We start from the raw sequence: 11,450 nt of genomic DNA on the forward strand, positions 1-11,450 counted from the left end.
TCTCTATATAATTTTTTCGTTGTTTGAATAACCGTGGGAAAAAATTATAACAATTAATAAGCCTAGCGTACAATGTGTTTTATTAAACTGTAATCATGTTAAAATGTTAAAATGCTCATTTTTCCGCACATGCGCAGAATGAAGGCGGACGTATTCGCGATCGATCTCAAGCATCCCCGCTTCTCAAATCGGCTGCAAGGAAGTAAGTGTTGCATGCAAACTTTAAATTATGTACATCCCTGACCTATCAAAAATTATAGAATTATGTCAAAAGTTTGTTGTATTTGTAGCTGCTGTTTTTTGTGCTTTGCTCTAACGTTAGTTAAGGGATAGAGAAGTAACGTTATCATGATTAATGAAATGTGCAGTATGCTAGACAGTAGATTAGCCTAGGTACACCTTGGGAATAGGGTAAACTAACTTCAAATCCATCTAAACTATACATTTTCAGAAAGCCTATCTCGTCTAGATGCGATTAAACACGCAGTGTTACCTTCCTCCAGTCTTAGTCAAGGACAGTTTCTGAAATGCATTTCCATTGTATTGAATTTTTTGGAAACACATTGATTTTCAATGTAATTCCATTCACGGGGCTGTAACAAGTTGCGGGGATTTTAAGGCCTCTAGCTTGCAGTCTAGTGTTTTCACCAAGTGCAGTAAAACTCTTAGGCTAGTGTGTTCAACAATACAACACTGTTCAATACTTAAGTCAAAAGCTGAATAGGTGTCATTTAACATAACTCTTGGCAAGGAGAATAATTACTGTGTTTGTTAGGATGATGTAGAATACACTGTAGAGTGTGGCTATTTAAGGGTGTTCACTCAAGACATTGAATTAGTCCAGCTAAAATATAGTTTACCTGCTGATGAAGTTTATCATTGGTAATCTGGTAAGTAGTTTTTTTTTTCATACTATGAAATTTACCTGACTGACATCACCTACCCAATTTTTAGATCACCAGTAGACAACTTGAGACTATCATGCCATCCCAGTGCCTTTATTATGCCAGGGAGTGTTTCATTCAATAATGGTTTTGCTTGTGTGTTAGATGGCTGTCCACACGTATATTTGATGACTGAAACTGTGGACATAGGCCTGTGTATTTTTGACAGTAATAAAGACCTTATTGTAGAACAGTCCAAGCCTAATAGTAGGGCAACGGAGAGCCCATACTTGGGATGGTCTAAATGAATGTCATTTTGAATGTGCCTTTAGGCAATTTCTGTATGTGTGTTGTGGTTTTATTTGTATGACAATCTGTTTGCCTTGAAAATGTGCTATGTATTTAAATATCATAATCATTTGTGTGTGTGTGTGTGTGTGTGTGTGTGTGTGTATTGTACAATTCAGAATGACAAAGCCAAAATTCAGGCCTTGCCCTGCTTGCCAGGTCAAGAACCAGGTCAGCAGGAAGTGCTGCAGTGCCTGCTACGCAAGCCTCAGCAATTGTAAGAAGATGGAGGCCCTCAAAGACAGGCTGGATAATGAGTGGGGGCAGGGGGTCTGGAAAAACCGCAATGCAGCAAGAGTGGTTTCTTCTGCCCAAGTTGCGGTAAGTTAAAATACTTATACTTCATGTATTGGATGGTTGTCAATATGAGTCTCAAAGCACATTAACATCAATACTATCCTACTGTCAGCTATCAACATTATCATTTCTTACTGCGTAGAACAATCCAGCGTGAATCAACCCATATTTCTGTTGCTTGAGATTCACAGAGTGCTGTCGGTAAGAATAGGTATGAAGAAAATTGACATAGACCGAATTTGCGAAGTGGCAGCTGACTATAACTGAAAGGAGCACAGAAAACTGATACTTTCCTTGGCTTCATTACTCAGTGTTAACTGCCATTTTGCTATTCTGTTTTTGTTGTATCAAATTTTCTCATTCCTCTACCTAATAACCGCACTCACTGATTTCGAGGAACAGGGATATGGGTTGATTTACACAGGAGTTTTCCTTTAAGGTTGGTCGAAGATGCTGTCATGTTGTGACTGAACATACAATTTTATAAAAGTTACCTTTCACTGACATGTTTATGCGTGCATCCCACAGACCTTGACTTAATCTAAAGCTGGCACACATACCATTAACGGGATGACATTTGGATGGATGTAAACTTCGTCCAAAATCACTCATGTTCCCTCAATTTACTTATCAGCGCACAGATACATGTATCATAGACTTTACATGTGCACAAATAATGTGATTATTTCCAATAATCAGAATAAGGACTTAATCGCATTATGATGTTTACATGTCAAGAGCAAAGCACTTCACTCCTGTTTACATGCAATTTCCAAATTCTTATTATTCGCTAAGAATTATGGTTAACTTTTTAATGCTGTACTCACATACCCCACTAAACAGGATAAATTATGGACTCAGAAAGAGCACAGGTGCGTTACTATCCGCTGTTTTAATTTATTTTACATCTAATCCAAAACACTTCCCCACCATCGTTTCTGATATGCGTATTATTAACAGGTGCGTGTCACGTCATTCATGTACATCACACACACATGCGCACTTTGGTCAGAGCAGCAATACTGCGATTAAGGTGTTTACATGCCTGTATATTTCGATTCAAATCGACATACGCCACCTACGTTAATGCAATTATTCTTGCTGCGATTATGAACTTACTCACATTATTTAGATCGAAGTATTGCGTTTACATGAGGTTAAGTTTAATCGCAATATTGTCAAAATCTCACTATAATCGCATTAAGAGGGTCCATGTAACACTGTCTATCCTATGCAACTGGCGAGCTTTCTAATAGTGGTGACCAAATGTTTTCTTGTAAATAAATGGTTTACAAAAAAAACTTAAGAGTTTGCACCAATGTCAGCCTACTTATTTTTTCTTTTTACTTCAACAATTTATTTAATTTCTAGTAAAATTGCACTGCTAAGGACCATTCATAACTCTGTTAAGAAACATCCAAAACTAGAGATAATACCTCTGTCTTGACACTGGGAGGCTGTGTAGAATATACATGTTTTATTTTATTTATTTTTTTTGTCTTTAATCAGATAAGATAGTTGAGAGTGACAGATACGAGTGGGAGAGAGAATTGGGGTGCGATCTGGATCTGACCACTGGTCAGGACTCGAACTCAGGTCACCACGGTACGGTGCTGGTACTCCAGCCAGTTGTATGATGACCAGGGCCTAGGACTACCTTTCTTAACAGAGCATTCGAAAAGAGAAAGACATTGGTATCAATGTTGACAAAATCTTTTCCAGTTTCTGATTAAATTTCTATTCCCACTCACAATATGGTAAAATATTAAATGAACTGCATTTATATAGCGTTTTTTCCACTCCTTCGAGCATCACCCACACACTCATACACTTGGTGGCTGCCATGCAAGGTGCCAACCTGCACACTAATTACCAGTTACTAGTCACTGACTGACACTTTGTTAATAATAATTTCAGTACTTTTTTTTCATTTCAGGTGCAGAAACTTGCTGCTTTGGGCTATATGCCCATTTTATTTATGGGCAGAAAAAAAAACAATTCGTTGAGAGCAGATATATGTGCTGGAATGCCACTAACTGAGGGCACACGACCTTTTGTTGATGCCATGAAGAAGGCTTATGAGTATTTACTTATAAAGCAAGGTTAGGGTTATGCAGAACTCATTACTTTTTAAATTATATTTTATAATGTTTCTCTTTGATGTATACAGATTAAAATTAATGTCAACTTGTTACCTCCTTAACAGGACCTCAGATGTCTCAGCCACAGACCCGGTCTGACCAGCAGATCCAGACCCAGCCTGACCAGCAGATCCAGATCCAGACCCAGCCTGAGCAGCAGATCCAGACCCAGCCTGAGCAGCAGATCCAGACCCAGCCTGAGCAGCAGATCCAGACCCATCCTGAGCAGCAGATCCAGACCCATCCTGAGCAGCAGATCCAGACCCAGCCTGAGCAGCAGATCCAGACCCAGCCTGAGCAGCAGATCCAGACCCAGCCTGAGCAGCAGATCCAGACCCAGCCTGAGCAGCAGATCCAGACCCAGCCTGAGCAGCAGATCCAGACCCAGCCTGAGCAGCAGATCCAGACCCATCCTGAGCAGCAGATCCAGACCCATCCTGAGCAGCAGATCCAGACCCAGCCTGAGCAGCAGATCCAGACCCATCCTGAGCAGCAGATCCAGACCCATCCTGAGCAGCAGATCCAGACCCATCCTGAGCAGCAGATCCAGACCCAGCCTGACCAGCAGATCCAGACCCAGCCTGACCAGCAGATCCACTCTAAAGCTCACCAGATTGATGATGGTGCCATCCTCAACCTCTACTTTTTGCCCTCTCCACCTCATCCCCAGACTCACCCTGAAGCTCAGCAGCTCCAGATTAAGGCTGAAGTCCATACTCAACCCCAGCCCCATCCTCAGCATGAATCTATCCTACCAAAGCCCCGCAAAAGAAAACAGGGTAAGGTGAATTTTCTTTGCAGCCATTCTCTATATTTATGCAGAATTAATTACATTTAAGTTTAGTTAGGTTAATGTTAATTTCAACAACAGAGACCCAACCCCCAGAGTCTCCGGTCCACCATCAGCCCCAGATACAGGTCCAGCCCCAGCCCCAGCAAATTCAGCTGCTGACTGCCAAGCCAAACCCAAAAAAAATAAAAAAGGGTAAAGTAAACTTTCTTGCAGCCAATCTCTTTTGCAGAATTCATTACGGTTTAAATAAACACAATGTACTTTCTGATGTAAAACTAGTGAACAGAGCTTTATTGGCACTGCTAGAAAATTCCAATTGGTGTTTGATGACATTACAGTAAGCAATTCCATGCTGTAAAGGTAAAGTGAACTTTCTTATTGGCCAATTTATAATTTATTTATTTATATTTTTGTAATTAGGGAAATACTGTTGTCCTCAGATTAATTAGTTCTCTTTGATTTAGATAATTTTGATACAACAGTTAGGTCAAGTCAAATTATCTGTTATATTCTGATTGGTCGAGAAATGTTCAGTCATGCTATTTGACTAAAGATGTCTTTGGATTTCCTCACTGACTTTTTGCACTGGTGTTATACATCACTCCGCATTTTGCATTGAATTGACCTACACCAATGTTCCATTAGTGCGAAGATAACAGATTTATCAAACTCCTGCCTCTTGGCTATTGCCGTACCGTGTGGTTATCCAACCAACCTCTCTCTTACTTGTGCTATATTGTTTTAGTATTTTACAATGGCCAGTGTGATACACATCTGCCTTTCGCACATCTGTGAAAAAGAACACGCATACAGTACACACACATTATAAGAATCGGACCTGGGTTCCCAGATGCACTGCACATTGATGGTGCTGGCACTGTAACCTGTTTTAACCCAGCACAAGTTCTGTGATTAATGGTGATTCCATATTCTGTGAAACCCTGCTTAGTATAAGTTATGGGTTCTAGTATAAGTTATGGGTTCATATAAATACACAAGGCCTTAGATCAAATGCAATACTTCTATTTATTGATTACCATTTGTTTGTCAACAAAACCTTTTTGCCGGTGTCGTTTCAGGGTGCCGAAAATGCAGCAAGCAAAAAGTGTGGCAATACGACACTATCATTGACAAAAGAATGACAGAGGTGAGATGTAGAACCATATTTCTTATTAATGTCTCTGATATCCTCCTCATTGTACAATATTACTTTATAGCCTACCTACTGATGTTTAGCTCACGTCACCGACCAGTGCATATAGCCAAGCATGAATGTCATTACTGTCAGTATGGTTTTGTGAAATGGTAACAGTAACTACATAAATATAATTAAGTGTGTGTGTGTGTGTTTCTGCAGGATAAGGCTGAAGTAAAGGTACGCTGGTTGCCTTGTTCTCAGTGGTAAGTATTGGCTTATAGTATGTATCCATTCATACTTGACTATAATGTTTCCTGTCAGGCCTTTGTTTTTTGGTAGTGTTGTTTTAGGATGATAGTGTAGTATCTACACACATTGGCCGCAAACGGTGGCTGCAAACTGGCTACATACAGTCTTGTTTGAAAGTCTTCCTTTGTAAAGCCTGTCCCCTGAACAGTAACACTATGTAACAACAACATGATGCGTACTTGGGTAGCAATGTGTATTGTCCGTTGTGACATGACACAATGATGCATGTAATAACATGGGTGTCAATGAAAGCGATGCATGTTAAGGCTGCACTGAAAGTGCACGCATGATCTTGCTTTCACAGCATACTTGCATTGACTATAAATTGGCTCTTAAAGTCTGCATGAAATCAAAATGGACTATATTTATTTTGGTTAGCAGATATTGCTATTTTTGTGTTGAACAATTAGTCCTTGTAAGTCACTCCAAAAAAAAAAAAAAATGTGTTTGCCTTTGTAATCTTGAATCCAAATCTGAGAATGCTCCTCCCCTCTAAAATGACGTGCCCTCTCTGATAACGTCAGATTTACAGCTTGGGCATGAGCCTGACATCCGTAATCACTCCCCTCCAACTGTCACTTTACTACATCTAATCAGTTTAAAGTAGAAAAAACAAGCCACAACCTCTATTTTCCTTATTCAGTATTCTATTTCTCTAGGAACTACATAAAAATATGGAAGTAAAATCAGTCTCAAACTTGCGCTCCCTGCTAACTTTAATGTCGACTGTATATTTGAAGTCCATGTAAAGAAATTGCAAAGGGAATTACCAATTAAAAGAAATTAGAAACAGACTTAGTGAAAATGTACAGTATAAGCTGTGAATGTTGTATTCATTGTGTACAGTTATTCTCCTGATCTAATGTGAGATGTGCACTACTTAATTACAGTGGCAAAGCCTGGGAGGACACATGGGAGCCGGCCAGCCAGTTCCCTTCCTGAGCTTAGTGACCTGAAGTTTAAAAGAATATTTCAGAAGAATTATACACATACATGCATAGGTATGTTTCAATTAAATTTCCCCTCATTTTTTACAGTTTCTTCCTTCTGAAATCATTATTCATGCTCAAAATACATTTATAGAGAGAACTAATAATATTCTTTATACATTAAATTCATATGCAGTGTTCTATAGCATTTCTAATTGTTCATATGTATTGAAATGTATTGATTATTGTTAAACTTTTTACCTCTGACCTGTCATTGCACTGAGCACGCCATAAACCACAAACCTGATAACATTTGACACTTCAATTAGGACATTCAGTATACACATGCAATTTGCTGATTTTAGTGTGTGTTCAAATTTTTTATTGTTAACTTTGTTCTTATTTGTTGTTTGCCTTTACTGTCTTTCAGATGGCACTAAATATGTCTCAAACTCAATTTGTTGGATTTGTGCAATGAAAAGTAAAGATGTTCTATTTATGACTTTGGTTCTAATAAAACACTGTTCATTACTCCTTGAAAAATTGGCTATTTTCGCTTTTGTCAGTAAATGGACTCAGTAAATTCCTGCTTGTTAACAAAGTTAAGGTCTCTTTTAAAATTATCCATCGCTGTTATCCTGTTAAATCTTTTTAAGTTAAATTAAGAAAAGATATTGATGTGAAATGTACTTTCTCTTTAACACACATCCACACATCTTTTGTGTAACACCTAGCATATGGGTACTGTATCTCTTCATTTTGTACGCTGCACTGTTCTACTTGATTAAAAAAAAAAAAAAATATATATATATATATAGAAATTTCTCACGAATTAAACACACAATTTGTGCTTCCATTTCAAAATAGATAAATATTTTTTCACTGTATCGAAGTTAGTGTCACCATGTTGACAAATACTAAACTCACTACTGAACCATTTTAAAATTTGTTTTACCACACTCAGTGCTCTTAGATAAAACTTCAGCCTCATGTGTATTCTACTCTTTTGCGTCTTGGATGTTCACCCACATGATGTATAATCTTGGATTAGGCTACTTTCTTTACAGATCCTGATGATATTCCTTTTTAAAAAATGCAACATTAACCACAGCACAGTGATCTAATTCCTTATCACAGAGACTGACCCAATGGTTTGATGTTAACCGTGTCAATTTCTGTTTTATTGTCTGTCTGTCTTTCATTCTCTCTATCTCTGTCTCTCTCACACACACACACAGAACTGCGGTCGCTGTTGCCCTCGTACTGTACTGGAACAGTTTTGCCATTCTGAATGTCATGAGGAAAAGAGTCTGCCTGCAGAGGAAAATTACACACTCCAGCCTGGAAGCAAATCACACTGGTATGCCCTACACACACAATACTACAGCTAAGTCAGTAGAATTTGGTGCAACTAACATACACTGTCAAACAAGTGTTACAGAAACTGCTGTTTTTATGCATTTATGTGTTATTATGACGTGGTCATATGCAGTGTTAAGTGACTGTCTGTATGAAGAAATCATACTGTATAATGTTAATGTAATTCAATATTACCGGTAAAATAACCACTTGTGCCACAAAATGTTGTATGACAAAGTTCAGCTTTTGAGCCCAGCCTATTGTATATGTGATCAGGGGATTGTAGTTCATGCCATTTTGTCTATGCTGTATACTTACATTTTGCATAGACAAGAAAAGCTCTTTGTTTAACCGCGTTCATTATGCAGTACAGGCTCAATGGGCCTGTACTTTTGACCAGATCTTCTTCAAAGTAACATAAGAACTAATGAGCTTTCATTTGTCAGACAATGTAAGGAGATTGTTGTCATTTTAGTACAAATTATTGAATCTCATATTTCTTTATGATTTCCAGGTTTTCAGATATTATTAAGCTACTTATCAGATGCTGTGAACGGAGTGATAAGGAAGACCCAGCCTATGGACAGCTCCTGAGAATAAAATGAGTGTCCATCATTTTATCTACCAAATGGATCTCCTATGCATTGTACTTACATCTTTCATGTGAACTCTTGAGCATGTCCATGTTCTCTGTGACCAGATGACATACCCATCTTTTAATTATATTGACTGTTGTGTGCCGTGAATAAAATATTCATAACACTAATAACAAATCCATATTTTCAGTGTCTTGATACATTGATGTGTATTGTGCTGAAATAAGTGCAATGACAATGTTCCTAATAGTTTACTATTCTCTTCTTAAAAAGTTTACTTGATACATTGTGTGTTGTCCTGAAATATGTCCAGTTTAGAACATTTGGCCTTCTGTGGCAGCAGAGATCCTTGGAAAAATACTATTTTGGGTATGCACATGCCTTAACCCCTTCAGACATGCATCCACTAAAATGGACATCACATGATGTTTTGTTTAAACCAATATTTTTTTTTTCATAATATGAGCAATGCCTGGTCACTGATTGGTCCTCGATCACAATGAGGATATGACTCCTAACTTAATCTGATTGAGCTACAGGCATAACAAAAGAGAGACATGACTAACCAACTAGACAGGAAGAGGAAGAAGTCCACATTTAATTTTTTTATACAATATGCAGATTTAAGTTTATGATAGCCTCGTCAATTTTTACTAAATTAGGAAATATATATCAAATGATAATATTCAAAGTTATTATGAAGATCTTTCAGAGTTGCAGAACACGGGTTTTTGTTTTTTTTGCTTTGGACATGAGGTCTTGAAAGCACCTCATGAATTACTTGTATAACAGGTTGAGACATTATTGGAAGCATTTCAAAGCTAAATACTGAACTACACATTCAAATGTTAATGTTTTATGAACAATTCTGAATTATTATGGAAATTAATATTAATATGATTTAATTTATGTCATTAAAGGGACAATAGCCTGTCAATCAACTTCAATATTGCACAATATTTGTCACGCTGAACAACAATTTTTACTGTATTTGCATAATTGTAAGGGATAGGTGTAGACGTTAATAAAACACAATCTAACAGGCAGCAAATTAAATTGTTGCTACCGAAAAACGTAAGGCATCTGGACAAGAACGTGTGACGTCGCTGCTCAGCTGGGATCTCATTGGCTGTGATTTTCTCTTGTCACCCGCAGTGGTTGGACTATCTTTTAACTCAAATTAAACAGCGCATCATGTTACAAAAGCAGGTTTTGCTGATATTATCAAATTAGTAATATATTAATTTAACAATGAAGTGTTTCTATGTTGAGAGAAATCATCACTCCTTTAGCGAGATCCTAACCCTAAGCATAACTTCAATGAACTACAAATAAAAGCGCCAGATCTTCCCGTTCCATAGATAGAATGAAAGAGACTTATGGGTAATGTAGTTTAAAACTTTTTTATTAATGAAATTAAAGAAATAATATCTCTAATGGAAAACTGGATATCTAAATATGTTCATTGTGTAAACCTCTATGATATGTTTAAGCAGGCTGGAATTTGATATTTTACAGTGAGCAATGCCTTTAAAAATGCCTTTATGCCACCTTTCCCTATATTTCTGAAAACTGTGCCCAACATTATGTAATCAACATAGCATAAGTAGTAATCCTGCCGATTTTCTCTTTGATACATTAGTTGGACTCTGATTTATAGCAATTTCAAATGTGCAGTTTTTGGCGCTTCCAGGGGGTGCTACTCGGCCCCTGGGGGTAGAAGAGCAGTAAAACCTACATATATGTATTCCCTTCATCATGGGCAACAAACTGTGTTGAGTCATATTTATATCTGACAGTTTTCACAGTCCACCCTATTCTATTCTTATGTCATGCCTCATATAGCTTTCGACAGGACATTGTGAGGTCATTTGGTGAAACATGGAAAAAATAGAAAGATATGCTTTAATAACCACAATAACAACAACTACAACAATATATTATTTCTTTGATTTATTTTAAACACCAATATAATGCTGAACCTGCAACAACTTGTCATTATTTATTCCACACTGGTAAGCATTAATCAAGGACAATTTATACACATTGTGACTTCACTATTACACAAGGACAAATACATGCAGTACTAAGAATCACAATATAAAAAATAAAATAAAAAAAATTCTGATTAGCAAATGTAAAAATGTCCATTTCACCCCCTTATCCTTCTCCTCATGTGCTGGACATCAGTAATGTGCATGCTCTTGGTTTTAATGCAGTACAAAAATCACGTTGATCATTCCTGGTACATTGTCATTTCCAGGGGATGCTACAGAGTCTGTGAACGTGTAAGCTGTAATTTCACTTTTCTCACATATTTTGGGTGATACATAGATTTTACATGCTAGATTTTACCTGTCTATGATGTATGAAAGTTAATAATGTTAACCCTAGGCCTAAATGTCACAAAGGCCATGGTAGTTACATTCATTATTATAAACAAATATCAGCATGTGACATATATTGACATGGGGGATAAAACAAAGACCTCTAGTGTGTTGACAACACAGAAAGATTACAAAGGTTACTTAAGGATCAAAGATGTTTTATTATCATTCTATAAAACGATGAATGAAAATGTAGAAATGAGACAAAATCAAGAAAAAATTACCACAATAACACCATGAAATATTTAAAATGCCTGAAAATAGTAAGC

The 11,450-nt window shown here is 37.2% G+C and overlaps 3 protein-coding genes across 3 annotated transcripts in view; 2 read left to right on the top strand and 1 right to left on the bottom strand.

The window, feature by feature from the left end:
* LOC306877833 (syntaxin-12-like) overlaps nucleotides 1-11,450 on the top strand; it is a 194,288-nt gene that overhangs the window by 119,498 nt on the left and 63,340 nt on the right. The gene's annotated exons all lie outside the window — the stretch shown is intronic.
* LOC306878019 (uncharacterized protein) lies at nucleotides 676-6,866 on the top strand (the record flags this gene model as incomplete). The annotated part of the gene is made up of 6 exons (XM_079430098.1): nucleotides 676-1,553; nucleotides 3,466-3,631; nucleotides 3,736-4,449; nucleotides 4,542-4,655; nucleotides 5,543-5,610; nucleotides 6,801-6,866. The coding sequence occupies exons 1-6, from the start codon at nucleotides 1,281-1,283 to the stop codon at nucleotides 6,864-6,866; spliced, it is 1,401 nt and encodes a 466-aa protein (XP_079286224.1). The 5' UTR covers nucleotides 676-1,280.
* Nucleotides 10,755-11,450, bottom strand: part of LOC306878478 (uncharacterized protein) — a 10,515-nt gene continuing 9,819 nt past the window's right edge. The window contains exon 14 of the mRNA XM_079430883.1: nucleotides 10,755-11,450. This exon is cut by the window's right edge and continues 1,509 nt beyond it. The gene's annotated coding sequence lies outside the window, so the exon portion shown is untranslated.

Source organism: Barbus barbus (assembly GCF_936440315.1).
Source record: "Barbus barbus genome assembly, chromosome: 12".
Taxonomy (NCBI): Eukaryota; Metazoa; Chordata; class Actinopteri; order Cypriniformes; family Cyprinidae; genus Barbus; species Barbus barbus.